This window comes from Blastocystis sp. subtype 4 (genome assembly GCF_000743755.1).
Source record: "Blastocystis sp. subtype 4 strain WR1 chromosome Unknown seqid_0009, whole genome shotgun sequence".
Taxonomy (NCBI): Eukaryota; class Bigyra; order Opalinata; family Blastocystidae; genus Blastocystis; species Blastocystis sp. subtype 4.
The window spans coordinates 53,145-80,284 of record NW_014569538.1 but is presented as its reverse complement, the minus strand read 5'-3'; the positions used below and the strand labels follow the sequence as shown (position 1 = coordinate 80,284).

The 27,140-nt window shown below is 39.8% G+C and overlaps 15 protein-coding genes across 15 annotated transcripts; 6 read left to right on the top strand and 9 right to left on the bottom strand.

The window, feature by feature from the left end:
* Positions 1-177: 177 nt before the first annotated feature.
* JH06_0816 (hypothetical protein) lies at positions 178-694 on the top strand (the record flags this gene model as incomplete). The annotated part of the gene is made up of 4 exons (XM_014674433.1): positions 178-246; positions 279-547; positions 576-630; positions 662-694. 4 exons carry the CDS (start codon positions 178-180, stop codon positions 692-694), a joined length of 426 nt encoding a protein of 141 aa, XP_014529919.1.
* Positions 695-713: 19 nt separating this feature from the next.
* Positions 714-2,333, bottom strand: JH06_0815 (FE-S protein assembly chaperone; the record flags this gene model as incomplete). The annotated part of the gene is made up of 1 exon (XM_014674432.1): positions 714-2,333. One exon carries the CDS (start codon positions 2,331-2,333, stop codon positions 714-716), a length of 1,620 nt encoding a protein of 539 aa, XP_014529918.1.
* Positions 2,334-2,426: 93 nt separating this feature from the next.
* JH06_0814 (casein kinase 2 subunit alpha) lies at positions 2,427-6,677 on the top strand (the record flags this gene model as incomplete). The annotated part of the gene is given in 8 exon segments (XM_014674431.1): positions 2,427-2,512; positions 2,545-2,700; positions 2,713-2,761; positions 2,792-2,875; positions 2,899-2,958; positions 2,990-3,304; positions 3,335-3,700; positions 6,165-6,677. 8 exon segments carry the CDS (start codon positions 2,427-2,429, stop codon positions 6,675-6,677), a joined length of 1,629 nt encoding a protein of 542 aa, XP_014529917.1.
* Positions 6,678-6,869: 192 nt separating this feature from the next.
* JH06_0813 (mannosyltransferase) lies at positions 6,870-8,249 on the top strand (the record flags this gene model as incomplete). Its single annotated transcript, XM_014674430.1, has 4 exons — positions 6,870-6,982; positions 7,014-7,060; positions 7,092-7,771; positions 7,803-8,249. The coding sequence occupies 4 exons, from the start codon at positions 6,870-6,872 to the stop codon at positions 8,247-8,249; spliced, it is 1,287 nt and encodes a 428-aa protein (XP_014529916.1).
* Positions 8,250-8,281: 32 nt separating this feature from the next.
* Positions 8,282-9,171, bottom strand: JH06_0812 (50s ribosomal protein L13; the record flags this gene model as incomplete). The annotated part of the gene is made up of 5 exons (XM_014674429.1): positions 8,282-8,440; positions 8,469-8,735; positions 8,766-8,834; positions 8,865-9,068; positions 9,100-9,171. 5 exons carry the CDS (start codon positions 9,169-9,171, stop codon positions 8,282-8,284), a joined length of 771 nt encoding a protein of 256 aa, XP_014529915.1.
* A 192-nt stretch (positions 9,172-9,363) lies between these two features.
* JH06_0811 (ATP-dependent RNA helicase) lies at positions 9,364-10,775 on the top strand (the record flags this gene model as incomplete). The annotated part of the gene is made up of 6 exons (XM_014674428.1): positions 9,364-9,501; positions 9,535-9,843; positions 9,875-10,076; positions 10,106-10,573; positions 10,604-10,653; positions 10,686-10,775. 6 exons carry the CDS (start codon positions 9,364-9,366, stop codon positions 10,773-10,775), a joined length of 1,257 nt encoding a protein of 418 aa, XP_014529914.1.
* Positions 10,776-10,807: 32 nt separating this feature from the next.
* JH06_0810 (asparagine tRNA ligase) lies at positions 10,808-12,523 on the bottom strand (the record flags this gene model as incomplete). The annotated part of the gene is made up of 7 exons (XM_014674427.1): positions 10,808-11,332; positions 11,363-11,480; positions 11,512-11,885; positions 11,916-12,154; positions 12,186-12,252; positions 12,283-12,353; positions 12,385-12,523. 7 exons carry the CDS (start codon positions 12,521-12,523, stop codon positions 10,808-10,810), a joined length of 1,533 nt encoding a protein of 510 aa, XP_014529913.1.
* Positions 12,524-13,019: 496 nt separating this feature from the next.
* Positions 13,020-16,177, top strand: JH06_0809 (hypothetical protein; the record flags this gene model as incomplete). The annotated part of the gene is made up of 8 exons (XM_014674426.1): positions 13,020-13,063; positions 13,094-13,144; positions 13,177-13,281; positions 13,312-14,926; positions 14,957-15,124; positions 15,154-15,437; positions 15,468-15,858; positions 15,890-16,177. The coding sequence occupies 8 exons, from the start codon at positions 13,020-13,022 to the stop codon at positions 16,175-16,177; spliced, it is 2,946 nt and encodes a 981-aa protein (XP_014529912.1).
* A 33-nt stretch (positions 16,178-16,210) lies between these two features.
* JH06_0808 (19s proteasome regulatory subunit Rpn10) lies at positions 16,211-17,296 on the bottom strand (the record flags this gene model as incomplete). The annotated part of the gene is made up of 8 exons (XM_014674425.1): positions 16,211-16,306; positions 16,337-16,604; positions 16,634-16,753; positions 16,784-16,875; positions 16,908-17,019; positions 17,053-17,128; positions 17,161-17,231; positions 17,268-17,296. The coding sequence occupies 8 exons, from the start codon at positions 17,294-17,296 to the stop codon at positions 16,211-16,213; spliced, it is 864 nt and encodes a 287-aa protein (XP_014529911.1).
* Positions 17,297-17,466: 170 nt separating this feature from the next.
* On the bottom strand, positions 17,467-18,741 carry JH06_0807 (hypothetical protein; the record flags this gene model as incomplete). The annotated part of the gene is made up of 4 exons (XM_014674424.1): positions 17,467-18,255; positions 18,286-18,475; positions 18,506-18,553; positions 18,584-18,741. The coding sequence occupies 4 exons, from the start codon at positions 18,739-18,741 to the stop codon at positions 17,467-17,469; spliced, it is 1,185 nt and encodes a 394-aa protein (XP_014529910.1).
* A 268-nt stretch (positions 18,742-19,009) lies between these two features.
* On the top strand, positions 19,010-19,719 carry JH06_0806 (hypothetical protein; the record flags this gene model as incomplete). Its single annotated transcript, XM_014674423.1, is given in 3 exon segments — positions 19,010-19,129; positions 19,158-19,282; positions 19,293-19,719. 3 exon segments carry the CDS (start codon positions 19,010-19,012, stop codon positions 19,717-19,719), a joined length of 672 nt encoding a protein of 223 aa, XP_014529909.1.
* Positions 19,720-19,816: 97 nt separating this feature from the next.
* Positions 19,817-20,382, bottom strand: JH06_0805 (kinase activator; the record flags this gene model as incomplete). The annotated part of the gene is made up of 3 exons (XM_014674422.1): positions 19,817-20,047; positions 20,075-20,254; positions 20,284-20,382. 3 exons carry the CDS (start codon positions 20,380-20,382, stop codon positions 19,817-19,819), a joined length of 510 nt encoding a protein of 169 aa, XP_014529908.1.
* Positions 20,383-21,112: 730 nt separating this feature from the next.
* On the bottom strand, positions 21,113-22,696 carry JH06_0804 (pantothenate kinase; the record flags this gene model as incomplete). The annotated part of the gene is made up of 5 exons (XM_014674421.1): positions 21,113-21,729; positions 21,762-22,293; positions 22,324-22,473; positions 22,513-22,603; positions 22,635-22,696. The coding sequence occupies 5 exons, from the start codon at positions 22,694-22,696 to the stop codon at positions 21,113-21,115; spliced, it is 1,452 nt and encodes a 483-aa protein (XP_014529907.1).
* A 332-nt stretch (positions 22,697-23,028) lies between these two features.
* On the bottom strand, positions 23,029-23,399 carry JH06_0803 (small nuclear ribonucleoprotein Sm D1; the record flags this gene model as incomplete). The annotated part of the gene is made up of 2 exons (XM_014674420.1): positions 23,029-23,297; positions 23,330-23,399. 2 exons carry the CDS (start codon positions 23,397-23,399, stop codon positions 23,029-23,031), a joined length of 339 nt encoding a protein of 112 aa, XP_014529906.1.
* Positions 23,400-25,348: 1,949 nt separating this feature from the next.
* JH06_0802 (geranylgeranyl pyrophosphate synthetase) lies at positions 25,349-26,678 on the bottom strand (the record flags this gene model as incomplete). The annotated part of the gene is made up of 11 exons (XM_014674419.1): positions 25,349-25,500; positions 25,521-25,656; positions 25,689-25,814; positions 25,843-25,947; positions 25,977-26,056; positions 26,087-26,159; positions 26,189-26,260; positions 26,283-26,362; positions 26,392-26,438; positions 26,469-26,623; positions 26,655-26,678. 11 exons carry the CDS (start codon positions 26,676-26,678, stop codon positions 25,349-25,351), a joined length of 1,050 nt encoding a protein of 349 aa, XP_014529905.1.
* Positions 26,679-27,140: the final 462 nt, after the last annotated feature.

Here is a 27,140-nt window from a genome sequence, read left to right as displayed (position 1 = left end):
CATAGAAGACAGCATTGCGAATCGTATCGGACCCTTGAAACTGGACACTTGTTGGATCTCCATTGCGAATATAGGATATTCGGATGTCCCTTGATCTAAGGTCGATACTGAATATGTTGTCAAAGTTCATTAACAAGGAGTGAATGAAAACGGCATTTCGGTCAACATAGAAAACTCATGACTGAAGAGCCTATATCGGTTGCACAGATTCGAAAATACGAGGATTTGATTGATAATAAAATCAAGGTGATTTCTTTCTTATTTGTGTATAGTATTAGCCGAGTCTTGAGATGAAAATGGAATCATTGAAGGAGACGGCTTCTCAGCTTGAGCAATATGATATTTTACGAACGAATATATTTCTTATGAAGAAGGAGCAAGACAAACAACTCAAATCGTTAGTAAACATTGGTTCCGAAGTGTACGCTCAAGCAAAGACTCCTGATAGGAAACATATCTTTGTTAATATAGGATTGGGGTTTCATGTGGAATTCACATTAGATGAGGCATTAGCCTTCATTGACAAGAAGATTAAAAAACTAGAAATGTATAGATATGAAATATCTCATATGTAGTGATGTTCAATCAAAAACAGATGATGTGAACAAGGTGAAAGAACACTATTTTTCAGTAGGGTGTTCGATGTCACTTTGATTCATAGGCGATTCATTATTTAGAGGGTTTAATGTCTTAGTGTGTTTGTTACAAAGAAGCTAATTATTACGAATATCAATGAGGAGAGAGGCAGCGTCATACCGTCGCTTGAGATTTGCTTCACTTTCACTTACATCATAAGCCTCAACTGGAGCACCATTATCCTTCCATGTCATCTTTGGTGTAAACATTCCTTCCTCATCCATGGTACATTGAATACAAAAAATACTATCCATCGAAGACATAGGATGATCTGCATCTCTTCGAATAATATACTCTTTGAAAGGTCGATAGGATTCTGTATCATTATCATTTATCTTCTCATAGAACTGCATGCAATACTGATCATCCTCAGGGAAGTAGAATTTCTTAGTAATGGCATTCTCAGAAGTGATTGGAAGTTCTACACCACCTTGAAGAAGCGTAGTAAAATGATGATCCGACTTTGATTTATCAATGTTAGATAGAATGAAACCAATTGGATACAAAGTCTTATTCTTCATATGAACTTCATGATGCTCAACCGCCAAATCTTCCTCATCATTGATTTGAGAATGAGTTCTCGAAAACAAAGCACCACTAGCCAGCGAAGCAGTATTACCAGTGATGATATTCTTTGTCGGAAACGCATTAGTGATGGCTTCGACAACTTCAGAGTAATTGAAACAGTCTCCAATACAGATAATAGCGCATTTGTCAACAGATGTCTGTTGACTTGAGAACAAAGTCACTTCGGAGGCAAGTCTATTTGCAAACTCTTTGAGAGCAATCTGAAGATTGTTCCATTCTAACTGTACAGCATATCCACGGCCATTATATCGAATAGCAACATCATTACTACATGAAAACTTCGTTCCACGAGAAGTCAATCGACTCACTTTGAAAAATACAGCAGGAGAGATCTGATCTTTGCTTCCTGAGTTGGGCCAGTCATGTTCAATTTGTCTCCATAACTGATCTGTTAGTGTTTGAGCAAGACGTTGAATCACATCATGGAATCGGATCGTATCTAGGTACTTGTGCTGAACGGCCTTCCATTCACCCTCTGCTTCCAAATTGAAGAACGATGCACCACAATAGTACTGATCACAACAGATGCATATGGCGCGTTTCTCGTCTGGTTTAATTTTGTGCTGTTGGGATAAGAGTGCCGCATGTGTATCGTTAAGAATCCTCACATTCATAAAACCTGCAGCCAAAGCTGCTTCTCGAACAGCACACTTCTGAACATTCTTAAATGCTAATGGAACAGAAATGGCTATTCCCTGAAGGTTGTCAACGTCGATCTTGTCGGCACGTACAATGAGATTCATCACTTCTCGGAAAAGCCACTCTATACCACTTGCGACAGGCAAGGGAAGTTTCTTGTTTCCTCTTTGGATCTCATATGCATAAGCATCATTTCCATCATTGATCAGCGTTGCTGGGATATACTGCTTCATCTTCTGTGTTTCAGTTTCATTATACTGCATTCCCAGTAACAACTGAAAGTGTGACAGTACATTCTTTGGATCCAAGATAGAAAAAGGGATGACCTCATCTCCAATCATGTTGGATTCAACATAGATGACGGGAAATAGATTATCATCTTGACTGAGATGATTAAGATAGATCTTTTCACCCAATTCATAGGAGGATACAATACGAGCAGAGCCGAAATCCAATCCAATCCAGTCCATACTTGTATATGTAAAATAAACCCGAATAGTGTCCAGAACCACGGTTTTCCAACAATAACCGAACACAAAAGACTCGATGATCAATTGATGATGATGAGTTTAGCAAAGGTTTATCGAGATGTCAATCTGATCCGACCTGTCTCATATTGGGACTACAACTCTCTTGAAATCCCATGGGGGTTATTTCCAGTTGACTGCTTTTATCGTGTAGAAAAACATCAAACTATGTTGTAGTAAAAAAGGTTGGTCGAGGGAAATACAGTGACTGTTATCGTGGCGTGTGTACCTTTAATGGAAGAGAATGTTGTATTAAAGTACTAAAGCCTGTTCGTATAAAGAAGATCAAAAGGAAAGGGATCGTTATTGTGTTGATTTCTAGAGAAGTGAAAATACTTCAGGATCTGTATGGCGGACCACATATTATCCCTGTTACCGTGGATGATTGTTCTTATAACTAGTTACTTGATGTTGTCAAAAACCAAGAAACCGATATTCCTGCGCTTGTATTTCCGTATGTCCAGGGTGTTGATTATATTGTTTGGGTGTATGTTTCTCTTCATTGTAGAACGAATTCACCAAATTCTCTCTTTTTGAGATCAAATGTATTTTATTTCAGTTATTTGAGGTACTTTCGGATCGTTTCTACTATTTCGTAGGCTCTGGATTATGCCCATCGAAACGGTATTATTCATCGCGATGTCAAGCCCCAGAATATCATTTTACAATATTCTAACGAAGAGCGAACCGAAGATGCATCAATGGTGGATGATCGAGAGAATCCCACAAATTCACGTCGTTACCCTGAATTATGGTTGATTGATTGGGGTTTAGCAGAATTTTACATCCCAGGAAAGGAATACAACGTTCGTGTGGCATCTCGCTATTACAAGGCTCCTGAGCTGCTGATCTCTCTTCAGGATTACGACTATTCATTGGATATGTTCTCTGCTGGTTGCCTTCTTGGTTCCCTTGTAATGATCAAACCTGTAGTTGACCTGTAGTTGTTCGGTAAAGAACCTTTGTTCAAAGGAGAGGATAATAACGATCAGCTGGTGAAGATTTGCAAGGTTTTGGGAACTGAGGGATTACATCAGTATCTAGATCGATATGGTCTTGATTTGCCTTCGGTATATGAACGAAGTCTGAGGGATTATCCCCGGGTGTCATGGAGCACATTTATCAAAGCCTCCAATCGATCAAAGTGTACACCAGAGGCTCTTGATTTGCTGACTCGGCTCCTTCAGTATGATCATATGCTTCGTCCAACGGCCAAAGAAGCCATGATGCACCCCTTCTTCAATGAAGTCAGAGATCTTGTGAGCAGCAACACGCGGATGAAGTTTGGTGTGGATGATGTAGCTGCGAAAGTGCATTGAAATCCCGTCTTATAGTTGAATTCTAATAATAGTCCCATTTTCTGTGTGTTTCTTTTTTGTCCAAAACAACGTAGATAGATGGATTTCGTCCCTGGAAACGATAGTTCCGAGTGGCAGGTACTTGGAGACGAGGAGCGCTACGTGCTATATCAACAAGTGACAGTTCAGGAACCTATGGGTTGGTCTGGACTATCTTTAGATTGCTACAAAGCTGCATGTGGGAAATATAGTGGTAGGTTCTATTTTCAGTGTTCGTTCTAATTCTTCTAGGACCGATAGCATTGAAGTGGAATTCAGATGAAACATTACCTATGAACTGTGATGTAGACTTGACTACAGACATTCTAATATATGATTCTTGTGGAAAGAAGGTATTTTAGCAAAGATTGTGTTTACGTAGATTGCGCAGATTCCGGGAAAGGATTGGCAGTATACACGTGTTTCGGTGATGGGTTGGACCTCTACAGAGAAGTTATTCATTGTCTTTGAAGATGGTCAATATGTTGTCTTTTCCAATACAGGAGAGGTTTTGCATCAGATGAAATTGTTCAAGGAAACCCTTTCAGATGTCGTATTTAATGCTAATACAACTGAAGATGGTTTTGTCGCCTTTTCGAAGAATAACCACGTGTAAGGGATGAAGTTATCTTTCAACAAAAGATTGTACGTTGACTGTAGCGGAGTCGAACCCGTTGTGACTACCTATCCTGATCTTCCTATTGTAGCTGGAAACCGTGTTGAATGTTCTTGTGTATTTGAGGCGCGAAATAATGAATCCAACAAAGTGGAGTTTGTTGTCTCCTGTATGGATCAGAGTATGTACTTCGTAGCTTTCGATTCGATTACTGAGATCAATATAGCTGTCATTTTCATACCGAATAGATCATATATAGGGACGAATCCAAGGACATGTCATTGCTCTCACTCCTTCGGCCAGCAATGACTATGTTGCTAGTTTCAGCGATGAGGGTTGGATGGATGTCTTTGACAGGAACTTCACCGAGAAGATTGTTGGAAAGAACACAGATTGTCGTGTGGCTCCCCGCGGTTTTGCATGGTGTGGAGATGATAGTGTTGTTTTGTATTGGAGAACCGTAGGATTATTGCTGATCAATCCTTTTGCTGATTGGTTGAAGTATACCTATGATAAGGAGGATACTTTGTTCTTGGTTACTGAGTGTGATTCATTGCGTGTGTATTCATCCTTAAAACATGAAATCATTCGTTGTGTTCGTAAATAAATGCGGATTTGATGTATAGGTTCCACCGGCCATCTGTCATGTCTATTCTGGTCAGGATGATAGTTGTGGTGCGCAGTTGCGTCAGTCTCATGAACAATTCATTCAACACGTTGGAAATGTTCGGTTGTTGCGAGGTGAGATTCCTGAAGAACATCATATTCTTCAGGAAGGAGTGATGGAGTGTCTGGAGGCAGCCGAAGAGGAATTATCAACCATCCAGCAAGAGGAACTTCTGCGTTCTGCCAAATTTGGCAAGTGTTTCTTAGATGGAGTTGAGGTGACATCTGAGAATGCTGAAACTGAGCAGGAGTCAGAAACTGTGCCAAAGGAGCCAGAAACTGTATCAATCACAACTCGCTTCCAAGAAGTGTCTCATACGTTACGAGTCCTGAATACTCTGCGAGATCCTTCTGTGGCCATGTTCCTTACTTATCGTCAGTACCAGTACTTAGGAGCAGAAGCTGTAATACGTCGTCTACTATGTCGTCATCTCTATTTCCTTGCTCTTAAGATCTGTTCTTATCTTCAGCTATCTCCTGACTTCGTTCTCATTGATTGGGCCTGTCAGAAGATTCGTCGTTCTGGTGACTTGAGTGATGAGGCATGTCGTGATCAGATTCGTGAGAATCTGAAGGAATATACTAATATTTCGTACAAGGACATAGCTATGGTGGCTTATGAAGTGAATCGGAAGCGATTAGCAACAATGTTATTGGAGTTTGAACCTCGACGAGCAGATCGAGTAAGAATGAGGATGATATGTCAAGTAGATTCCATTACTCCTACGTATGGGTGAATTGCAGCTTGCTTTACGTACTGCAGCCAATAGTAATGACAGTGATTTGATGATGGTAGTAGCTTTGGCGCTGTATGATAAGGGTATGGGTGAATGAAGCATATTAGGGTTAGAAGAAACTGTGCCTGAGAAGTTATTGGAGTTACTTCGTCATTTTCCTCGAATCTTCAATTCATGGCTGTTCTATTTGCAACAGTCCAATGTCAATCGCTTATTGAATGTGATGAATGCGTTACTTCGATACGATGATGTCTTCAATCTTCTTGTTATTGATGCCTATCATCAACTGGATCTTACAAAGAGGAAGGAAGCTTTGGCAAAAATCAAGGGTATTATGACTAATGTAGTGAATGCAGGAAGGAAAGATTTGCAGTTCTATGTTCATGTTCGTATCATGATGATGATGATTGATCCATAGAGCTTACAAGATGAGATGACTCTAATTGATTACAAACTCAAACTTATTCACATTACTAAAACAATGGATTGTGCGAATATGACAATTGTTGAATGTATTCGCTATGCCATTCTAAGCAATAAGGTTGATATTGCGGATGCCATGGCAAAGGCATTCAAAGTTGCAGATAAGCGTTATTGGCGAATTAAAGTGAAAGCATTAGCTGAAGCAGAGATGTATGATGCATTGGCTGTCTTAGCAGAGAAGAAGAGTCCTATTGGATATATCCCATTTGTGGATGCTTGTGCTGGAATGAAGAACTTACATGAAGCTGCCACCTATTTACCAAAGATAAAGAATGATGAAGAACGAATGAACACTGCAATGAAGTGGAATATGTATGAAGGAGCTTTTCCTTGTGCGGTGAAATTAAGAGATGTCAATACGTTAATGAAGATTCTTAATTCATCTCGGAATGATTCGTTGAAAGCGGAAGTGAAGGTGGCTATTGCAACAATTGAAGGTAATAAGTAAGAATGTTTGTTGCCAATAAGAGATTGTGGTATTCGCTGTTATAACGAAAAGAAAAGTTGGAGGAGAGGGGCATCGATCCCCTTACCTCTCGCATGCTAAGCGAGCGCTCTACCATCTGAGCTACACCCCCTTCTGAAATGTATTTAAAACAGTCATACTTAAACTAAACTAATAGGTATGACGTAATCAGTAATGAGTACTCTGAAGATTGCTTTCTTGCATCCAGACCTTGGAATTGGTGGTGCTGAACGGTTGGTCGTGGATGCAGCTGTTGCTTTGAAACAAAAAGGACATGATGTTACCATGTACAGTTCAATCCAATCGCTTATGATCTAGGTTCACTTCGCATCATGGTGTTAAGGCATTTGATGAAACAAAAGATGGTTTGTATTCACTTTATGACTTGATAAATAGGAACACTCAACGTGATCGTGCACGGTGACTTCCTTCCACGAACTCTTTTCAATCGGTTTTATATCTTCTTTGCGATTATCCGTGCTGTCTATTTGGCGTTTGTCGTAAGTGTCAAATACTCCCACTTTGATGTGATCTTCTGTGATCAAAATGCTGCATATATTCCAATTCTAAGATTGTTTACATCTTCCAGGATTCTCTTCTATTGCCATCATCCTGACTACGTACAAACGCCTCACAACGGTTTCTTCAAGCGAATCTATCGAATTCCATTTGACCTATTTGAGGAGTACTGTGTATCTATGGCAGATACCGTCCTCGTTAATTCGTTATACACACAATCAGTTTATGCAGAGTCATTCAAACTTATCATGAAAATGAATTCTGTCCTCCCAGAGGTGTTGTATCCTGCAGTTGACTTTGGAACAATTCGTACGTTGGCTGATTCTCATCCTCCTATGCCAAAAGAATTGAATAATTGCAAGTATTTTATCTCCGTAAATAGATATGAGAGGAAGAAGGGAGTGGAGAAGGCAATTCTTGGATTTGCCATGTTACGCTTGAAATACGGGGAAAACGTCTATACTAAGAATAAACTACGATTAGTTATTGTTGGAGGTTATGATCCTCGATTATCCGAGAATGTTGAGTATTTTGAAGAATTGAATATGATCGCAATGGTAGGAATATGAAAGATCCTTTAAAGAGTAGAATGAAGGAGTTTCAGACTATATCATCTTCATTCGAAATTGTGCTCAAGATCTGAAGGCTGCTCTAATTAAGAATAGTATTGCTCTGATCTATACTCCGAATAAGGAACATTTCGGTATTGTGCCCTTGGAAGCTATGGCACTTGGTCGTCCAGTAATTGCTGATAATTCAGGTGGTCCTATGGAGACCGTTATTCCTGGAACTAATGGATTCCTTTGTAATGAGTGGCAGGAGTATGGAGAAGCAATGGGTGAGTTAGTAGTGAAAACGGACCTTGGTGATAAATTGGGAGAAAAAGGAAAAGAGAGGGTAGAAGAACGGTTTTCTTTTACAGCTTTCAGTGAACAATTGAATGCCTGTGTAATGAAGATGAAAAGGAGGATTTGTCCACAACTATATATTCCTTTTATCCTTATCATTGTTTTGATATTCGTAGTGAAGCATTGAAGTGTTTGTAACAATAGCAATTGATAAAAGAACTATTCCTTGCGTACATACTTCTCAATGTCAATAGCATTTTTCCACTTCTCTTTCCAACCATCAATGGCCTTCGGGTCGACAGGAACATCAAGATCCTTTCTCATCTTCATCACTTTCTCATAAAGCGCATCGTCCTTCTCTTTCTCTTCAGGATGTGCCTACATGAGAGAATCTCCAAATCCCCACTTGTATATACAGATCGTGTAACTTGTTAAAATCGATGCTGCCGTATGGATCCTTGTAATCTTTCTCGTGGTTGTTCCAATCCAAGACAACACGACCCCAATCTTCAGGAATCTCACGAACTGGGAAGGATAACAAGGCATCATTACTCCGAGGGTCCAGTGCAGGACGCAAATGCCAAATATTCCAGTCCGTTTCACGAACTTGAGGAGCATGAGGATGGGAATCGTCCATATAAATGCGAAGCCGCTGAATACGCTCCTTACGTAACTACAATCAATATAAAGGCAATCAAGATACGTTGTTTCTGGGTAACATGCCATACACAGCCTTCCAGAGAATCTTTTCAGGGTTCCTCTTCTCCATCTCCTAGAAGTAAAGAAAAATACAAAATCAAACCTTCAATGTACGCTGCTTCAGACCACCAGGCCAACCAGTGTGCCAATAGTAGACTTTCTTTTCGTATGTCTTCTTTGAATACGCAATTTCACCGGCATTGATAACAACAACATAATCACCACATTCAGGATCACTTGGATTATATGTAGGTTTATGCTTTCCCATCAGTACTGCAGAGATCTGAGTAGCCAACCGACCAAGAACCTAGAGGAAACTCGCAACCATAATGTCAAACTTGTCCCTTTGCATCGATAACGTGCCAGACACGATTACCGTTGCGCTCTAGAATCCTTCCCGCTCCTGACATCGTCGAGTTGAATCTAGATGTTACAATTGCGATGAATCGACTATGAGTGCACCATACCAAAGAATGGGGATCCCAAGAATTGAACAGATTCTATTCTCCAAAGACAGATTGTGTGTCCTCTACCTGTAGTAAACAGAGACAGTCCAATAATACAAGAAGAGACAAAAGATAGTTCATTATCAACTCAGAGACATGATAGCATCCGTCCAGATATGTGGAAGTCGATCCTTAAAACGATTTCTTTCGTTTACAAAACTTGGAGTGCGATCTGAGTTAGTAAAACAGCTGGGTGGTCTGAATATCGTAAAGCCTACGGTGATCCAAGAGAAGGTATATTCTAAAGGGAATGTATCATTTTGGTAGTCAATTCCATTACAACTGAAAAACGTGTATCCTATTGCTCTATCATCCGAGACTGGTAGTGGAAAGACCCTAGCATATCTTCTTCCTTATTTGAATGATTACATGAACAATGCAAACACTCGCTTAGTCGTTATGACTCCAAGAAAGGAATTGGCTTATCAATTTGATACTGTTCTCCATCAATTGATACCTTCAATCTCATCTACAGTATTAGTAGGCAAGTCAACAATGGATAAAAGTGATTCGAATGGAATTGAACGGGGAGTATTTCCGAATGTGATCGTTGGTACTGCATTGCCAGTTCATGAAGTATGTGTGTCATTATGGAAGTAACTCATAGTATATCCGAAAGGCATTTCGTAAATGTGACATTGAATCGCTTGCAATGTTCCAACATCTCATTTCAATCTTGGTCCTCGATGAAGCCGATGTGTTATTAAATGATCCTTTCAAATGGAAAGTCCTGGAATCTCTTCATATCTTGCAGAAAACAAATCGCAATCTCAAAGTAGTAGCAGCAGGAGCCACACTTCCGCGAAATGGTACAACTCTTCTGATTTAATGAGAATAGGTCGGCGAACTGCTGGAGGAGTACTAGAATCGGAGTTTCCTAATCTCACATGGATAGAAGGATCTTTTCAGAATAGTATTCCTGATAATATCTCAGTGGAGTTTCTAGAACAAAAGAATAATGAAGAGAAACTAGCTTCATTGAAGGAGCTTGTTCCACGATTAGAAGGAATTCCAAGTCTGGTATTTGTGAGAAATGCAAAAGGGTGTAAACAAGTGGCAGATCAATTGAAACTGTTGAATCTAAAGGTTCAAACAATCTCTCAAGATGATACACAAGAGCAGCGTGAGAGGGGAGTGAAGCTTGTATTGAAAGGAAGTCCATTGTGTACTGTGTGTACGGACATCTTGAGTCGAGGTGTGGACACGACTAGAATCAAAATGATTATTCAGTATGATTTTGCTCGGGATGTAACAACGTTCCTTCATCGCTGTGGTCGAACAGGAAGAAATGGAGAGAAGGGATCAGGTGAAAAAGAATGATTGAAGTGATATCTAGTGATATGTATGGTAACACCAGATAATGAATTGCTCTATCGACGAATCCTTGTAAGGATAGACAGTAGAGAATGATGGGATAGGAATGTGGAGTTCATAATGACTTATCGCCTCTCTACTCTCGTAAACGACTCCTTCGAAAAAAGGAAAAGAAACAAAATCAAGTCCTTTAGACTCCTGTATGTTTAACAAAGAATCAAACCTATTAGTAATCAGCATTCTTAGGCCAGCGAGGGAAAGGAATCACATCACGAATGTTCTCCATTCCAGTCACAAACATGACCAATCGTTCAAATCCCAATCCAAATCCACTATGAGGGACAGTTCCATAACGACGGAGATCCAAATACCACTCCAATGTGTCCTTGGACATATGCATCTCCTCAATCCTCTTCTCCAACACTTCCAAGTGTTCCTCTCTCTGTGATCCTCCAATGAGTTCACCAATCTTGGGTACCAGAATATCCATAGCTCGCACTGTCTTACCATCCTCGTTCAACTTCATATAGAAAGCCTTGATCTCCTTAGGATAATCTGTCATGATCACGGGTCTCTTGAATACCTGTTCTGTCAGATAACGCTCGTGCTCTGAACCCAGGTCCAAACCCCAATAAGGCTTCACTTCGAACTTCACTGTCTTTGCAGCCTCTTCCAGAATCTCAATAGCCTTTGTGTACGGTAGATGTACGAACGGACTCTCCAAGACATTCTTCAGTCGATCCAACAGACCCTGTCCATCATCCTCACACTCAATCCCTACAGGCTCGATCTGTTTCTCAAAGAAAGCCAGATCGTCAGCATTATGTTCCATCACATACGAAGTACAAAACTTCACATAGTCTTCGGCTACAGCCATATCTACCTCGAGATCAGCAAAGCTAATTGTAATAAACATGTTTCTGATCCTACGCCATCTCAGGCTCGATCATCCAGAATTCAGACAAATGACGCACAGAATGAGAATTCTCAGCACGGAAGGTAGGTCCGAAAGTATAAACATCACAGAGAGCGCAGCAATAGGTTTCCACATTCAACTGACCACTCACAGTCATCTTGGCATGTTTGCCAAAGAAGTCCTTGGAGTAATCAATCATACCCTCAGGAGTAGCAGGAATATCCTTAACCTTCTCATCCAGCATAGTGGTCACAGTGAACATTTCACCAGCTCCCTCACAATCAGCAGTAGTAATAATGGGAGTGTGAATGTACTTGAATCCACGTTCTTGGAAAAAGAGGTGAGTAGCGAAGGCACAAGAGTTGCGAACACGAGCTACTGCACCAATCTATCATGAATCCGATGTAGCAAAGACTACAGTGTTCGTACGAGAACGAAGATGAGCAATGTCACGGAGGTGTTCCAGAGTATGTCTCTTCTTAGCAAGAGGGAACTTAGCAGGGTCACAAGCTCCAAGGACAACCACTTCAACTGCATGAAGTTCCACAGGCTGACCAGCAGCAGGACTCTTAACAAGAATACCCTTGATTTGAAGACACACACCGACGTTTCCTGCCTTCAAAACCTGATCATAGTTGGAAACCTTTTCACTATCCACTATCCATGAGAGAAACCGAACAAACCAAACTGATGCATTGAAGGTTATCGAAAGTAGAACCATCGTTCATAACAACAAATGCAAACTTGCCTCCTCCCTGCACATCATTTCAATGCCAAAACCTTACTTGCTTACGGATCGTTCTAGTCCAACCTCCGATGGTGATCATCTTACCAACGTAGGAAAGACCTTTGTCAGCTACATCATAAGAGAATTAGACCAAATATACGAGTGCAAATAATATCTCTGATAAGAATTCTTCTTCTCTTCCAAACATCATCAACTTTGTTAGTGGCTTTACAGACCTCAGGATGAACGGTAGGAAGAGTGAGCTCCTCAGCAGTTTCAGGAATAACAACCTCAGTCATGCTAGAATCAGGACAATAGCAACAATAATGTGAGAATGACAATCAGTTGAAAGAATGGATAGAATAGTGCCGCTGATAATCGAAAAGAACCGTAATCTCCCTTATCATAGGAACTCTCCTCTCCTTTTCTCCTGTTAGGTGTCGGAGAAACCCGGTAAAATGAGCAATTATGCGGATTTGGTTACCTGTTCTCCTTTCTTGTTTTAAGTTGATAGAGAATATTGGTTGTGCTCCACAAACTCTTATAATCCATTTTTGGGTTAGGTACTTTCGATCACAATTGTCTTCAACTGCTAGGCTCTTTGTGACTACCCCAATTATCTATTTATTGGGATTAGCATTTCTTCGATAAGGACTTAGATTGTTAGTCTCTCGGTTTGTTCGTGTTCTCGATTACAAACTCATCGAATGAATCAGCCTCATTACCTACATGTAGTGTATCTATAGGAGTGTGATAAGGAGTAGAAAAAAAACCATAATAAGGGAAATAGCAAACATGGAGGATCAGGAAAGGCTGTCAGATCTGATTTCTCGCCGTATGTTACAGAGTAGAGTTACTAATGATTGTAGTTCTGGATATCAGCCTTCCTCTTCATGGAGACTGAGTTCGACCATTTCCCCGTATTGTGACTTTATACCTTTCTGATAGATAGTTCTTCTCTTTCTGTTGGTGAAATGAACGCAAGTCCTCACTTTCAGCAAGGTACTACGGTGAATCCTACTTATCGATCCAACCGTTTAGATACCCATAGAGGCAAGTAGTTATAAACGTTCAAAGTGAGATTTAGTCAACAACCCTTCGATAATCAGATGCGAGCTACCTGGACTAACCCAGTAGACCGATCTTCTCACTATCATGATTACTCTTCAGGACGTCATTTATCACAATCTTATATGTCTGGTCAGAGTGATTGGGATCGACAAGGAACTGTTCCATCTTCAGCTATTGTATCAAACTCTTGGCGGGATTCTTCGCATTCCCACCAAGCAGATCCATATTACGAAACAGAGCTTTTCCATTCCAATGATTCTTCCATGTTTTCTGCTCCTCCATATCGTACTTCAGGTTCCGCATTCCGACGTAATCTCTCTGCTATGAAGTCCTCTCCTTTTTCTCGTGAGTATCAGGGGGATTATTATAACGATAATGAATATTCAAGTGGTTTGTATGATTTTAACGATCTAAATCACACTTTCCGAGGATTAGAAGGATCATTTGTTGAACCGTGGGAATTGGGTGATTCGTTATGGGTAAATGTCCCTTCAAACAGTTCATCAGATCCACCAGCACCTCGAAGTGTTTTTGGATTCAGTGATAATGTGTACTTAGATCCTCTAGATTGTGAAGGGATGTCTGTGTTTAATACAGGTCAGGGTATTTATGCCCCACGACCTCATTTTTCAAACCCACCTCTGAATCGGTCAGAGTCATTTTCGTCTCATAGTTCACATGTTTCAACAGAACGTATAATATCTCAGAAAAAGACTCCAGCTTCATCCCTTGCTTCAATTGCTGTCTCCAATGGTGGTGTGAATCCTCCAATTCACTTATCTCAATTGTGGCAAGAACCAGTATACCGTCGAATTTGGGATGGATTTGATGGAGAGAAACAACGTTATCTGTCAAAAGCATCTCAGCAAAAAGTGGAAGGAGATAAAGATTTGATCAAACGTCGTATTGAAGTTGGTATTCAAGAGAAGAAGATATGTCATATTACAAAGTCAAGAACGATATTCGTAGAATTAGTGCTGGAATACGGAAGTAACATCCAAGTCTGGTTGGAATTCTGTCGATTAGAAATGGAATGTGGAGAGTATAAGAATTCTCGTATCGTGTTGATGACCGCATGTACCCAACATCCACATAACGAACTGCTTCTCCAAAAACGGCTTCGTGTAGAAGAGCGATTACGTTCTGTGAATGAAGTTATTGAATTACTAAATGAATTGCGCTATTTGGATACGCAGAAATCAATGAAGATTATGGTTGAAGGACTTAGTGTGTTGGCGAAACTGGGATATGAGAAGATGGCTTATGAACTTGGCTCTTCAGTAACTTATCCTTCAAAGTATTATACTGGAAATCTATATTATGGAATGATGTTGGGAGAACAGAGAGCAGGAAGACGTGATGTACTGCTTTCTCTTGCAAATGAGGCTTTGAAGATTTTCCCAAAATATGGCCCATTATGGTTCTTCTGTTTTGACTTGTTTGAACACGAATTGATTATTACATGGAATAGTCAAAGGATGTATGACTTACTAAAGGCAGATAGAATTGAAGCCTTTGCTGAACAAGCACATTCTCAATTGACATCTGATATCTTATGGAAGGTATATCTTCTTCGTGTATATTGTTGGTTACGAAGTTGTATGTACATGCGATCTGTTACATTCGATGATGTGAACTTGCTTTTGACAATTCATCTCTAGCCATCTCGACTTCCAGAACTTCTTCAATGTGAATCTATCTGTTTTGCAAAGGCGTATAAGAGCATGAGAGCTTGTGTTGAAGTCTGTCCAGAGAATCTTCGATGGAAGCTGTATATGCTGGTAGCTCGTTACGTCAATTTGATTGGTTATCGAGCTCTAGGGCGAAAGGTATAATTCCTCCTTCTATTGACATTTAGTTCATCCAGCGTAGTTATCATTTAGTTCCAATCAAATCCCGTCATTCTGTTCTTTTGGAGTACAGCAAGATGGAGTATCATGGGTATCATTTCGCCACTAGCATTGGTCTGTTAAATTTTGGTATTCAGACGTTTCCTACTGAATGGAAACTTCTCTTAGAGCGTGTGAATCAGTTCATTCTTCATGAGCAATTCTCAGAAGCACTTCGATTGACTGTTGATGCCCTCAAAACACACATTGGAGCTGGTAGACTCTGGTCTAGTTACATTCATTTGATCCATCAGTATTGCTTTGTTCTCTCAGTAATTTCTAGGTTATTTGGCCCTGAGTATGCCTTAGAGGCATTTCATCAATCACTCAAACATGTTGCCAAATCTGGAGAAGTGTGGTGTGAAGGAGCTCGTATCTATCTGAATCCAACATCTCGTCACTTCAACCCACTCAATGCATCCAAATGTCTAAACTTTGCAGTGTTCTTCACACCTCAATATGGTGATTCATTTATTGAGGCTCTTCGTCTAGCTATAATCACATCAGATGCCTTCTTGATGTTTCATCAGATACAGAGTCCGTATCGTCTTGCATTCTTATTGCGTTCTCTTCCTTCCATTGTCTTCTTCATGAAACGATCATCCTATTATCAACCAAATTATGGCCCACTGTGGTTCCGTTGTCAAGAGTTCATTACTTCATCCCCAAAAGAAGTTGGTATTGTGGAGAGGCTTTGAGCGATAGGTTATGTACCATGCTTATCATATTACTGCTGGAGAAGTGGCTCGTGATGCCGATCTCTATTACGAAGCATTATTGCGAGCTGGGAAGTATCGATCGCAGAGACTGAAGAGACGTGGTAAGGGCATTACAGTGGAACCTCCTGAGATGGAGGAGATAAGGATCTCTGAGGCTCGGAAACAGTTTACTTATGCATTCAAACCCGATTATATGTTTCAAGTGTTGAATCAACCTTCTCAAATGATTCGTCAGATGAAGATCTTGTATGGAGCATCCCAGATGGACAACTAGTCTTTGTAAGTTTCCATTTGTGAATTGCTTTTGTTAACAAACACTATAATCAACTTCTTTATTATTATCCTTCTTATCCTTATCATTGTTTTGTGATTCTTGTAATGATTCCAACATTGCTGCACGCAACTACATGTCAATTCTTCTCCACGTCCTTACATCCGCTATATATTCCTCATCTACATCCTCTCCTTCAAAGGCTTGCTTTAACTCTTCCATATCATCCGATTTCCCTGATGACTCCATCGTATCTGTCATCATCGGAGCCATCGCCTGACCTGTCTCTTGTTGATATGTACGCATCGATTCCTCCAGTACACGACGCAATTCAGGGTCCAAAGCATCATCGTCATCAAATCCGTTTCCTGTATGAGTGGGCAAGATAATGTCATTGAAACTCTGATACGATGACACTTCGTAAAGATGGCTACAATGAATATTAAGAATCGCCTTTACCTATTATCGTCCAAGTTGACTTGGGAAATGAAATTCGATAGAACCTCATGATTCTCTTCCATTTCTCCGAAAGAAAGGATATCCACAGCAATTTGATCCTTTGACAACATTAACGCCAGTCTAAATTCAATTTCCTCTAGGAACTTTTACCTCAATAATTTTGGATTTTCTTTGATTGGGCTTCCAACGAAAGCAATTATTCGTGTTTTACCGTTTGTATTCTCTCTGTGCTTGAGAACAAGCTATACCGTAAAAAGAAAACATAATATGTTACTTGAGCCATCGCTAGACCACGATACAGGTCGCATTCCCCCTTTCTCTCCAGTTGCTTCATTGAAGTTCCCAATTTATATCGTTCGCGAGTAAGCGATGTTTGAACCGTTACACTACACTAATTACCAACAGTTTATCATAAATACCGATTTCCTCCCATGGTGATAATACCCATGGTATTTTCTGGATTTGCGTCTAAAAACACTGGATAAAAGTCATAAACTACGAATAAGGACGAAGAATCAGTCTCTCACTTGAATCGAGTTGAGCATCTAGACGAGTTGGACGGTAATCACCATTTCTGGACCAAGCAGAATTATCAATACTAGAAGCATTACAGTGATACTAAAGAAGACCTTACCAAAATACGACATGTTCTAATCCTTCCATGCTATTATCTCTTGTGGAACAGAAATATAATTTGTAAACAAAGAAATAACAAGTATTGATAGAATAAAAACAGAATCGCGGTTTTTCATAAATAGTCGAATACACAAACAGTAGTTCAAGAAGATAAGGATACATAGAGGTTATCTCTTAGGTCCAGGGATAGCGTAGAATTAAGTTACTACTAAATAGATTCTTAAGGATATGAAAGACCCAGTTCGTTTCGTAGAAAAGGCATTGTTCTGTGCAGTCTGGATATACTGAGGATTTCCTGAAACAGGTGGATGGATCATGGGCTGTCCATTTGGTCCTCTAATAATACTACTTTGCTGTATATTTTGGAGCATAGTCTGATTTCGTATTGCAGGAGGAAACTGCTGTTGGGGAGACGATCGAGCTAGAGGACGAGTTGACGGAGGTGATGAGACAGGAGAGCGACTGAATGAGGCAGGTACTTGAGGATGTTGCTGCTGAGGCTGATGTACAGTTTGAGGTTGAGCAGTTTGAGGTTGAAGTGGTTGGGGCTTAATGAGCTGTGGTTGTACAGGTTGCTGTTGCACTGACTGTAGTTGTACAGGTTGTTGTGCTGATTGTTGCTGCCCCATAGAATTCATTTCCATATCCAATGCATCCAGATCAATACCATTCAACAAATCACTCGACTGAGAAATCTCTGTCGGAGGAGCCTTCATATCCACACTCGGCTTAGATAATGGAACTTCAACTACTGTTTCAACCTCTGTTTTCGCTGAAGTAGCCGGCATCTCTGATTCAAGACCATTCGGCTCTATCTCACGAGGAGAATTCTTCCCTGGGATGGTGGTCGAAACATTTACTTCCTTTTCATCCCCAGGTTTCAATTCCGTATCCAAGCTGTTCTTATCATCAGCTGAACTATAGAAAGCAGAAAAATAGATTCCAAATAGTCGTAGCGACTGCTGGCGAGCATGCATTACCGCCTTCTACTAATCACCACCCATTCACAAACAGACCGTTTTTGCTTCTTGAATAGCGGCACCTTTCGAAGCATATTTAGCTTCAGCAAAACCGATGTTTTCGTGATACGAACCATCTTTCAAGATGACTCGAACAATTGCAGTCACTCCAACACACCATAACGACAATTCTTGTTCCATATAGTCGACATTCAAACTCATAATTCGATCACTCCACCCATTGAAACTACACATCACGAAAAGAAACAAATCGTACAGAAACAGTTCATTTGCCAAGTCAATTTTTGATCCTAGTGTATTCGATCTATCAGAAAGGAAAAACGGCAAATCATACCTCAACGATGTTACATTTTGCTGACAACCAGGCTGCATGTTGGTGGACGGTGGAGATTGAAGCGTTCGTTGAATTACTTGTTGTTCTTCAGGATCAAAAGGACAACTCCCAAACGCAGGACCTTCTCCTAGTTCTGATGTTACTCTACTTGCCTGCATAATTCAGGACTTCACCAGGACATGAATAAGGTAAATATGCCAAATCTGCTTTTGCCGCCATTTTTCTTATGTACCTAATTCTTTCAAGAATGAAGGAAATGGTTTCATAAATACAGAAAACAAAGATCTTTAATTACAGTATATCAAACGGCACGATGGTTCTTTCAGGAGACGTTAACCAACAGGATCAACATATCTTAGAGAATGTCAGGGGACAATTGAATTATGAAAAGGGACTCACTATTGTGATGAATTCTCATTCCATGGTATGACTCTCCATCGAATTGGTTACAAACAGATCGAAGAACACAGGTACAGTCTATCAAATCTCCAACTGCCTTCTTCCTATCGACTTGTCCTTGGGTCGAAATCACAATTTCGACGGAAAGTAAGACATCGGACAATTTCATAAAAAGGTGTTTGATGCTATTCATATTCCATATTCTGCCTGTAGCGCCGGGATTGACGAAAAACGAATTCGAGATGATGACCCAAAGAAACTTACAATGAAATTAGCCGAAGCTAAACTGGAAGTAGGAATGTAGAGTAAGTTCAACAAGAAAGGCGATTTTGAAGAAATCTTCTTTTTCTAATGCAATTATTATCACTGGAGATCAGGTTGCAGTTAAAGATGGGGTGATTCGAGAAAAGCCAGTTAACAAAGCTCAGTGCTATTCTTATTTGGAAAGTTACTCCAATTCCGATGTGGACTTATATAGTTCTGTTTGTATTTACAATACGGAAACAAAGAAACGATATGTTGATTGTGATGTGTCCACAATTAAAGTAGGAATGAGAAATACAATTAATGATCAGTTTCTAACGATTCCCTCGGAAGTTCAGGATCATTTGATTAAGAAAGGCGATGTGATGTACACTTGTGGAGGAATCACTGTTGAGAATCCAGAACTACAGAAATGTATTTCTTGTATGGATGAAATGGATCGTGTAGAAGAGGTGTATTGTCCTCACATGTAGATCATGGGTATGCCATTGCAATTGATACAACAAGGAATTACAGCAGTTTGCTAACACTTCATCTGTTTCCAACATACACAATGGACACATAAAAGAATTAGGACGAATCTACATTCCTCCGATAGGACACTGAGTTGATGCTTTTTCCCATGATACTGCGCATATCATCAGGAGAACTGTCATCATCGTCCTCTTCAACTAACCTCTGTATTAGTTTTCGCAATGGCAATTCTTCCTTCCGGTTAATCATCTTGAATTCTCGTTCAAACAAGACAAACAACTTAAAGGTAGTATTTAGATGAGCTTCAGCTCCCATTTTCGTAAACTCCTAGACATCATATCTTTCTTATATCACAACATTCAAATGATGATGGTACACATGAGCATAAACTCGAAAGAGTTTCTTAAAGATAGTCCTGCAAGTAGACATGAAATCCTCTGGAAACACTCCATTCGCACACTGGTTATATGGATTGGAATGAAAGAGGTCTGAAATTGATTGGAAGAGCGTTGTAATGTAATCGTGTGCAGACATCTACAGTTACAAGCCATTCATATACCTACGGGTACGGGATTCGACCCATTAAGATCGGTCCAGAAATAGGTGTAATGAGGACCTGCTGTCATCTCAGGGCATTGACACACATCACATACTCTACTCATAAATAACCCTCAAATACCAAACGAATCGTATAGCATTTCTATCATCTCTATGAACTCCATCAAGGACTCATAAATCCATCTAGTGTTAATTCTCCAAGATACCGATACTGATCTAATGAAACACCGGCTGGTTGCTGAATTCGTTCTTTTAAAGACATATCGCTATCCAGAGTCATCGAGGTTAGTTCCTTTATCCCATCTATCGTGCTACCCCTATCCATAATGCACATCTATGATATTGCCAACACACTTGTCCTCGGTTCGTTCTCCTTTGTCTGTTTTGGAACACTATCATCCGCTTCTGAATGAAAAGTGTGTTGAAGTGTTTTATGAGGACGTATATCTACATGTGAAATATTTTAATCCATTTACCATCACGCATTGTTGAGTCCAAGTCAGCCGGCTTCTTTTCCTTTGTTCGTTTCCCTTTCTTACTTGATATGTTGTTGTAATTGCTTTTACTTGGGATACATCCCATTTCGTCTTCAACTTACGAAGATCTATTTGATAATAAAAATGGTTAGTATTTCTGTCATTTGAAACACCTATTAAAACAAACAATCTTCAATAAAGGGATAACGATTCAATAGCAAGATCTAGATCTTGTAGTTCGGACCTCTCCTTCATAGAACAACTGAAGTCGGGGCCAAGGATGATTCACAACCTTGTACATGTAAACAGTCACCATTATTTTATCTAACGTGAATCCTGTTTGTTCGGGGACAATAGCCTATTGATAACTCTTTCTACATGACATTACCTCGTAGAGAAGAGGAATTCGAAGTGTATAGATTGTGTCTTTGACAACGTGCACTTGAATGAAGATTGACTGACTTCGTGCCTCCACTTTTATACTCTTATTAGAGAGGCCTTCAAACTTTGGGTTTGTTATGGTTAGCCTAAAAATGATATACTCCAGTGAATTCAACGTGATTGATTCTCCATGATCACTCCACAAATAATCAGTGATATCCTCGACATATACAGTAGGATCCACATCAACACTGTTCTTATCATCGTCATCAATTGTAGTATTGGGAATCACATTGAATTCTTTGTTCTCAAGGGTGCTTAAAAGAGCTCCAACAGCTCCACAATATCCTTCATGCTCCAAAAACAAAGCTTTCACAGATCCTGCCGACCAATACCGCATTGACATTGAGAGTAGATGCATGGCAGTTTGGTTATGATGGAGGAAATTCCCTGAATAAATTATACGCTTGATTCCATATGTCTGAGCATGAAGATTCGCTAATGAACCAATATTATTTGTAATCATATGAAGAATAGAAGCTAACAAATCTGCTTGTGAGTAGGATGTATCATTAAACTCTCGACCTAATTTCCCTAATCATCATTACATCAGACACACATATTACCAAATGAACTTGCTACTACGCTACCCTTCAGATTGAATTTATCGTAATCACCACCATATATATCACGGACTAACATATCCACATTACTCTTATTCCCTTCTGCTGCTTGTCGTAGTGATTCATCAAAACTCAACCCTCCGGTGAGTAACCTGGCTAAACCGAAGAAAGTCCCTCCTCCCATCGGACAACCACCCACTCGCTCACAAATGTTCTCACTCGTCACTTTCAGAATACTCACTCCACTCCCGATATTCACAAGAATAAAAGGATAAATGCCCTGTTTTAGTGGAATAACGACTTTGCGAGGAGGTTCACCATTATCACCTGGAATGAAAGTATAACACTCTGTAGGATAGTTCTCTTGCAGAAAGGCAATTCCGCGAATCAAGCTTTCCAATTCGTCCGCTTTAGGACAAGGACGTTGAAGAACTTCTCTTAAGAGAGTTGCATATTTGTAGGCACCTCCTCCCGATGCTGCTGCAGCGAACGTGTTGGGAGAGCAGTTCAGATCCTTCACGAGATCCAGTGCATCCTACAATTCACAATCTACCATCAATCTTACGGGAACATCCGTCGTTTGAAACTTGAGAAAATGCATATATCCATTCATTCGTCGGATCCAAATTTCATATTTTGCATCATCAACACTCTGGTCAGCAATCCTCGAATTGTATTGTTTATGAAACTTGATGAACTCCGTCATTCTTTGCGTCTAATAGTCACAGGAACGGACAGAACTCACATCAGCTACGTTAACATCACAATTGAATGGCTCAAAATAGACGCACTTCGTGAGAGTTCCTCCAATATCGATTCCAAATAGTGGCTTGGTTACCCCTTGTCTAGATTTACTACTATCCTCACTATGTATACCTTATTAGATAGTTGTAATCAGAAAACTGCCGGATACTGTCATCATCACTACGGTCGTCCATCTCAAAGCCGTCTTGAATTGGCAAATGGGGAAAGAAGGGAACCGCCACAATGATACGAAAACCGTTTTCTCGTCTATTTGCTATGCACCGACGTAAGTAGTAGTAACATCGTCGTCTGTGGTTGAAATTATGTGAGAAAGCAATTATGATGAATGCTCTATGAATAGTTTCTCTCGACACTATTAGTCAAAACGACTATTCGATAGTACTTGGAGGACAGAAACGTGAATTCTAGTTGACAGAGAGAATATCGGAAAAAATGACCATGATGACCAGTCGGCATCAAAATGTTGGAATAAACGAACAAACATGTCATATATACAAAACAAAACTCAATTACGACCACGACCTCTGCCACGACCTCTGCCACGACCCTTTGAAGCCTGAACACGAGCAGGATTGTTCTTTGGAGCATCGTCAATAAGATAAGCATCGAGATTAATACTATAAGTGAGTTGCAGCAATAATCGCAACCTCTCAGGAAGAATCACATATCGAATACTGCTTCCGCGAACACTCATAGAGTCCAATGAAACGGGATTTCTTCCCTTGATGGTCATCTTCACAGCCTTCAAATGTGTATTCATGGCAATATCAACTCCTAAATGGGACTCATTGACTCTATCCTCATACCTGTAATGGTTCCAACAATGATTGTACCGTTCTTCAACTCAATCGTCACACTCTCTGTTGAGAGCTTCATCAAAAATCTATAAGATGACAAATCATGTTCGCAAGTCACCTAACTAGTTTCATCGCTGGAAAGTGGGTACTTCGAGTACAATCTGATTTCAAAGTTGTGACAAAAGAAGTCTCGATTTTGATTTGAAACAAACATATAACTTAATCATTCCACAACCACTTCTTCTCTACAAATCAACCAACGAATAATAATTAACTCTTCTTCTGTTGCTGCTCGGACACTGCTCCAGGCATTTCGGTGGGAGTCAACGTGATTGGAGAAACCTCATTAACAATAGGAGTTACCTCTGGTGTATCAACAATTCCTGCAGTGATTTTCATATCTATTTGAAATCACATTTCCTTTTCCTACCATAAAGAACAGACTGTCTCTTTTCAATACGAATTGTAGAGTTCATTCTTGATTGTAAAATGGGAATAATTGCCTGATCCACACCTTCATACACCTCAAATGGCATTCCTTGAAGAATCAGTTCCGAAATAGAATCATCAAATGTCTAGTATCAATTCTTCTCTTCACATGCTACCTTTTTCATATACTCCATCATCCACTGGAGAGCCACCTGACGAATCGATTCATCTGTTTTCCATTCATGTAGGAGACTCAGCACACAGCTATCATCCAGCCCATAACCAGGATCATCATAATGACGGTCATCTGGAATCCATTTGGTAAGACGATCCAAGACACGTTTCTTCTCCTCTTCTTCTTGCTGCGTCATATCCACATCTTCCAAAGCCATCTGGTGGCGTTCATAACTCTTTACGAGAGACGATAGGTGCTGGAGTGTCTCCTGAAGATTTGACTCCTTTGTCTTGGCATCAGTAAGGTCAGTATTCAATTGATCAACAGTTGCCTTGTCTATGGATGATTCAATTCATTCAACTCTAACGAGATTCTTGCTCTGACTTCATTAAACTCTCTAACTTGGCAATACGCCGGTTATTCTCTTCTTGATCCTTTCAATCATTTACTTCACAAATCCCTACAGAAATCTTATACAGAATTCGAGCTTGATTTAACTGAGTATTCATTTCCTTATTTGAACTCTCAAGAGATTGGATGGTTGAACCTGTATCATAATCCTTCCTTCATACCTACGAAGTGCTTGTTCTAATTCATTCTTCTCCTTTCTCAACTCCTTATTCTCTTCTAATAATTCAGTTGTCTTCTTTTGATGTTCCTCTTCACTTGCAGTCTGGTTCTAATCATTCCATTTCAACCCTACCCATCCCTTCACCACCTTCTGATATGAAGTCTCCAACTCTTTCACGATACCCTCTAAATGTTTCATATCCGACTCATAGCGAGAGAGAAACTGAGTGTATCCCTCATTCACCACTACTGGCTCCACCTTCTTCACTAGCAAGTCTTGCGAAATGGATTTAATTGCAGAAGAAATTGTGGCTGTTGTGCTTTTGATAGACTTTGTCGCCTTCTCTTGAGCTAGTTTGAATTGCAGAGAAATGCATTGAGAACTGATCTGAGAATTCTTCGTTCGCTCTATCTACGGATAAAATCTATTCCACCAGTCGAACTTCTAGCTCGTCTTTCAACTCAGCTAATGCACTAGCTTGCTCACTCTGGGCTTTTTCAGCAGCCATTAACTTATCCGTTAAATTCTGAACCGTTGAAGTCAGTATTTCCACTTCCTTCTTTCCTCCCACAAGTACCCCATTCACTACATCTCATTCCCTTGTCCAAAATCCACATCGTTCAATTTCCGAATCTTTCAACCTCAAAATGCTTTCCATCTCATCTCGATATCTAATGAATACCAAATAGCCAAATCCAACTTTGAATATCCTTCGATTACTTTTCTATTTCTTTCTTGCATTGCCTCAATATCCATTTGGCGTAAAGAACACTCAGAACCTACAATCACCATTCAGCTTTGTACTAATACAGTGTTTATCTTCATCCATATGTCCAGAACTATATGATAAGAATTAATCAACACTATTCTCACTTCCCTTGAACACACTCTTCTTTAGTTTCAGTTTCTGTCGTTTGAGATTCCTTACTACATAGGACGGCTGATCCTTGTTCCTGATCCATTTCACTGTCTCAAAAACACAAATGTGACAATCACTTGTGTACACTTTCAGAAATCCAACAAACACATATATTTCTCCAACACTTTCGTTAGCATCAGAATTGTCTTTTCTAAAGAATCATTGCCTCCAAGACGATGGATTTCGTTTATAATATCTTCAGATAGTTTCAACCCCTCAAGTCGAGTCTCTTCCAGAGACCCCTAATCATCACCATCATATTTCACAAGAATACAGATTCCTCAATAATGGATTTTGCATATTGTTTCAGTTCCAGCTTATCTGTATGTTGCTTCAGAATACTCACCAACCGATGATCTGAAGGATTCTTGTGAATGCACCGAATAATTGGGAAGGAAAACTATGGAAGAAACAGCCAGAATAGATACCTTTCCCTCAGTAAGATCCTCAAAGAAACACTTCTCTTTTGCGTAATCCTCATTGCATATATTGACATAATCATCTCGAATCTGATAGAAGATTCCAATTCGATTCTAATGTAAATGACACTAATGATGCCTACGAGAAGTGGAATGAAGTCTGTATGATTGTCACTGAACGCTTGCATTAGTCCAATCGATAATCGAAGTAAACCACCGGTTTCTGTTCTTGATCAAATAGAACAAGCCATACTATCTGATATCATTTGTTTGTATTCCTCTTCCGTTGGACACTGCAGGTGGTCTCTCCAGTAGATATCCATGCCCTTCCGTAGTACTAATCAATCACCCCTACTTGACCATGATGGAGATTGATTAGCTCTTTGATGAATACATTCAGGGCACCTTCATTTTGGAGAGAATGGCACTATTTGATAGACTTGAATCACTTCAACCTTCTGTAAGGCAAGGAAATATACATAATTAGCAGCATTAATTGTTGGAGCAACCCCAAATACTTCGTGTGCCACTACAATTAGTTGAAAACAAAAAATCCACCCGGAACACCTCTTCTCTGTTTGGAGTTATCTTCGATGTCATCAATCCTATAATTCTCAATATGTACGAATTCTTACATCAGACTCGCCGTATGTAGAGAGTTAATAATATCGCGAATAATATCGAGTTTATCAATAGGGATCTGTAGCCACGATTGAAATACGTCGATAAGAATGCTGCGGATGTTTTTTCCAGGAACATTCAGCAAGTAGTAGTAACTCTCGAGAATATCCTATTATTAACAGTTCTATATATGAAATTACGGAATTTGAGCAAGATTCAGACATAATAACCTGTATGCAAACAAGAACTGATATCGATAGAAATCAACTATTTTCACCCGATTGCTATTTCGTGGATCTATTTGAATAATGTTTGAAGATAGTAGTAATTGAGTTGCCTCACCAGCTACCATTTGCGGAGAAAGCGTTACATACTTGTCAGAAGCCTCTCGATCTAGTGTCTTTTTGATACACTCCTTTGCATTAATTGATTTTTACAAACTTACCTCTAACAATGAAAGAATTTCCTTCGATAGAAGTGTTGTTGGATCGCCAGATGACTAGAAATAACCAAAAATAGACAATCACACAGTTCTATTCCCATAACACGTATTCAAAAGATCCTTTATTTCATTTATCAGTATTCGATTTGCTTTTTGAAGACGAATATAATCTGACCGGTAGTTCTCCATTTCATTGTCAAAAATTGAAGCTTCATTATCGTTCAGACTGTTGATCAGTCGCGAA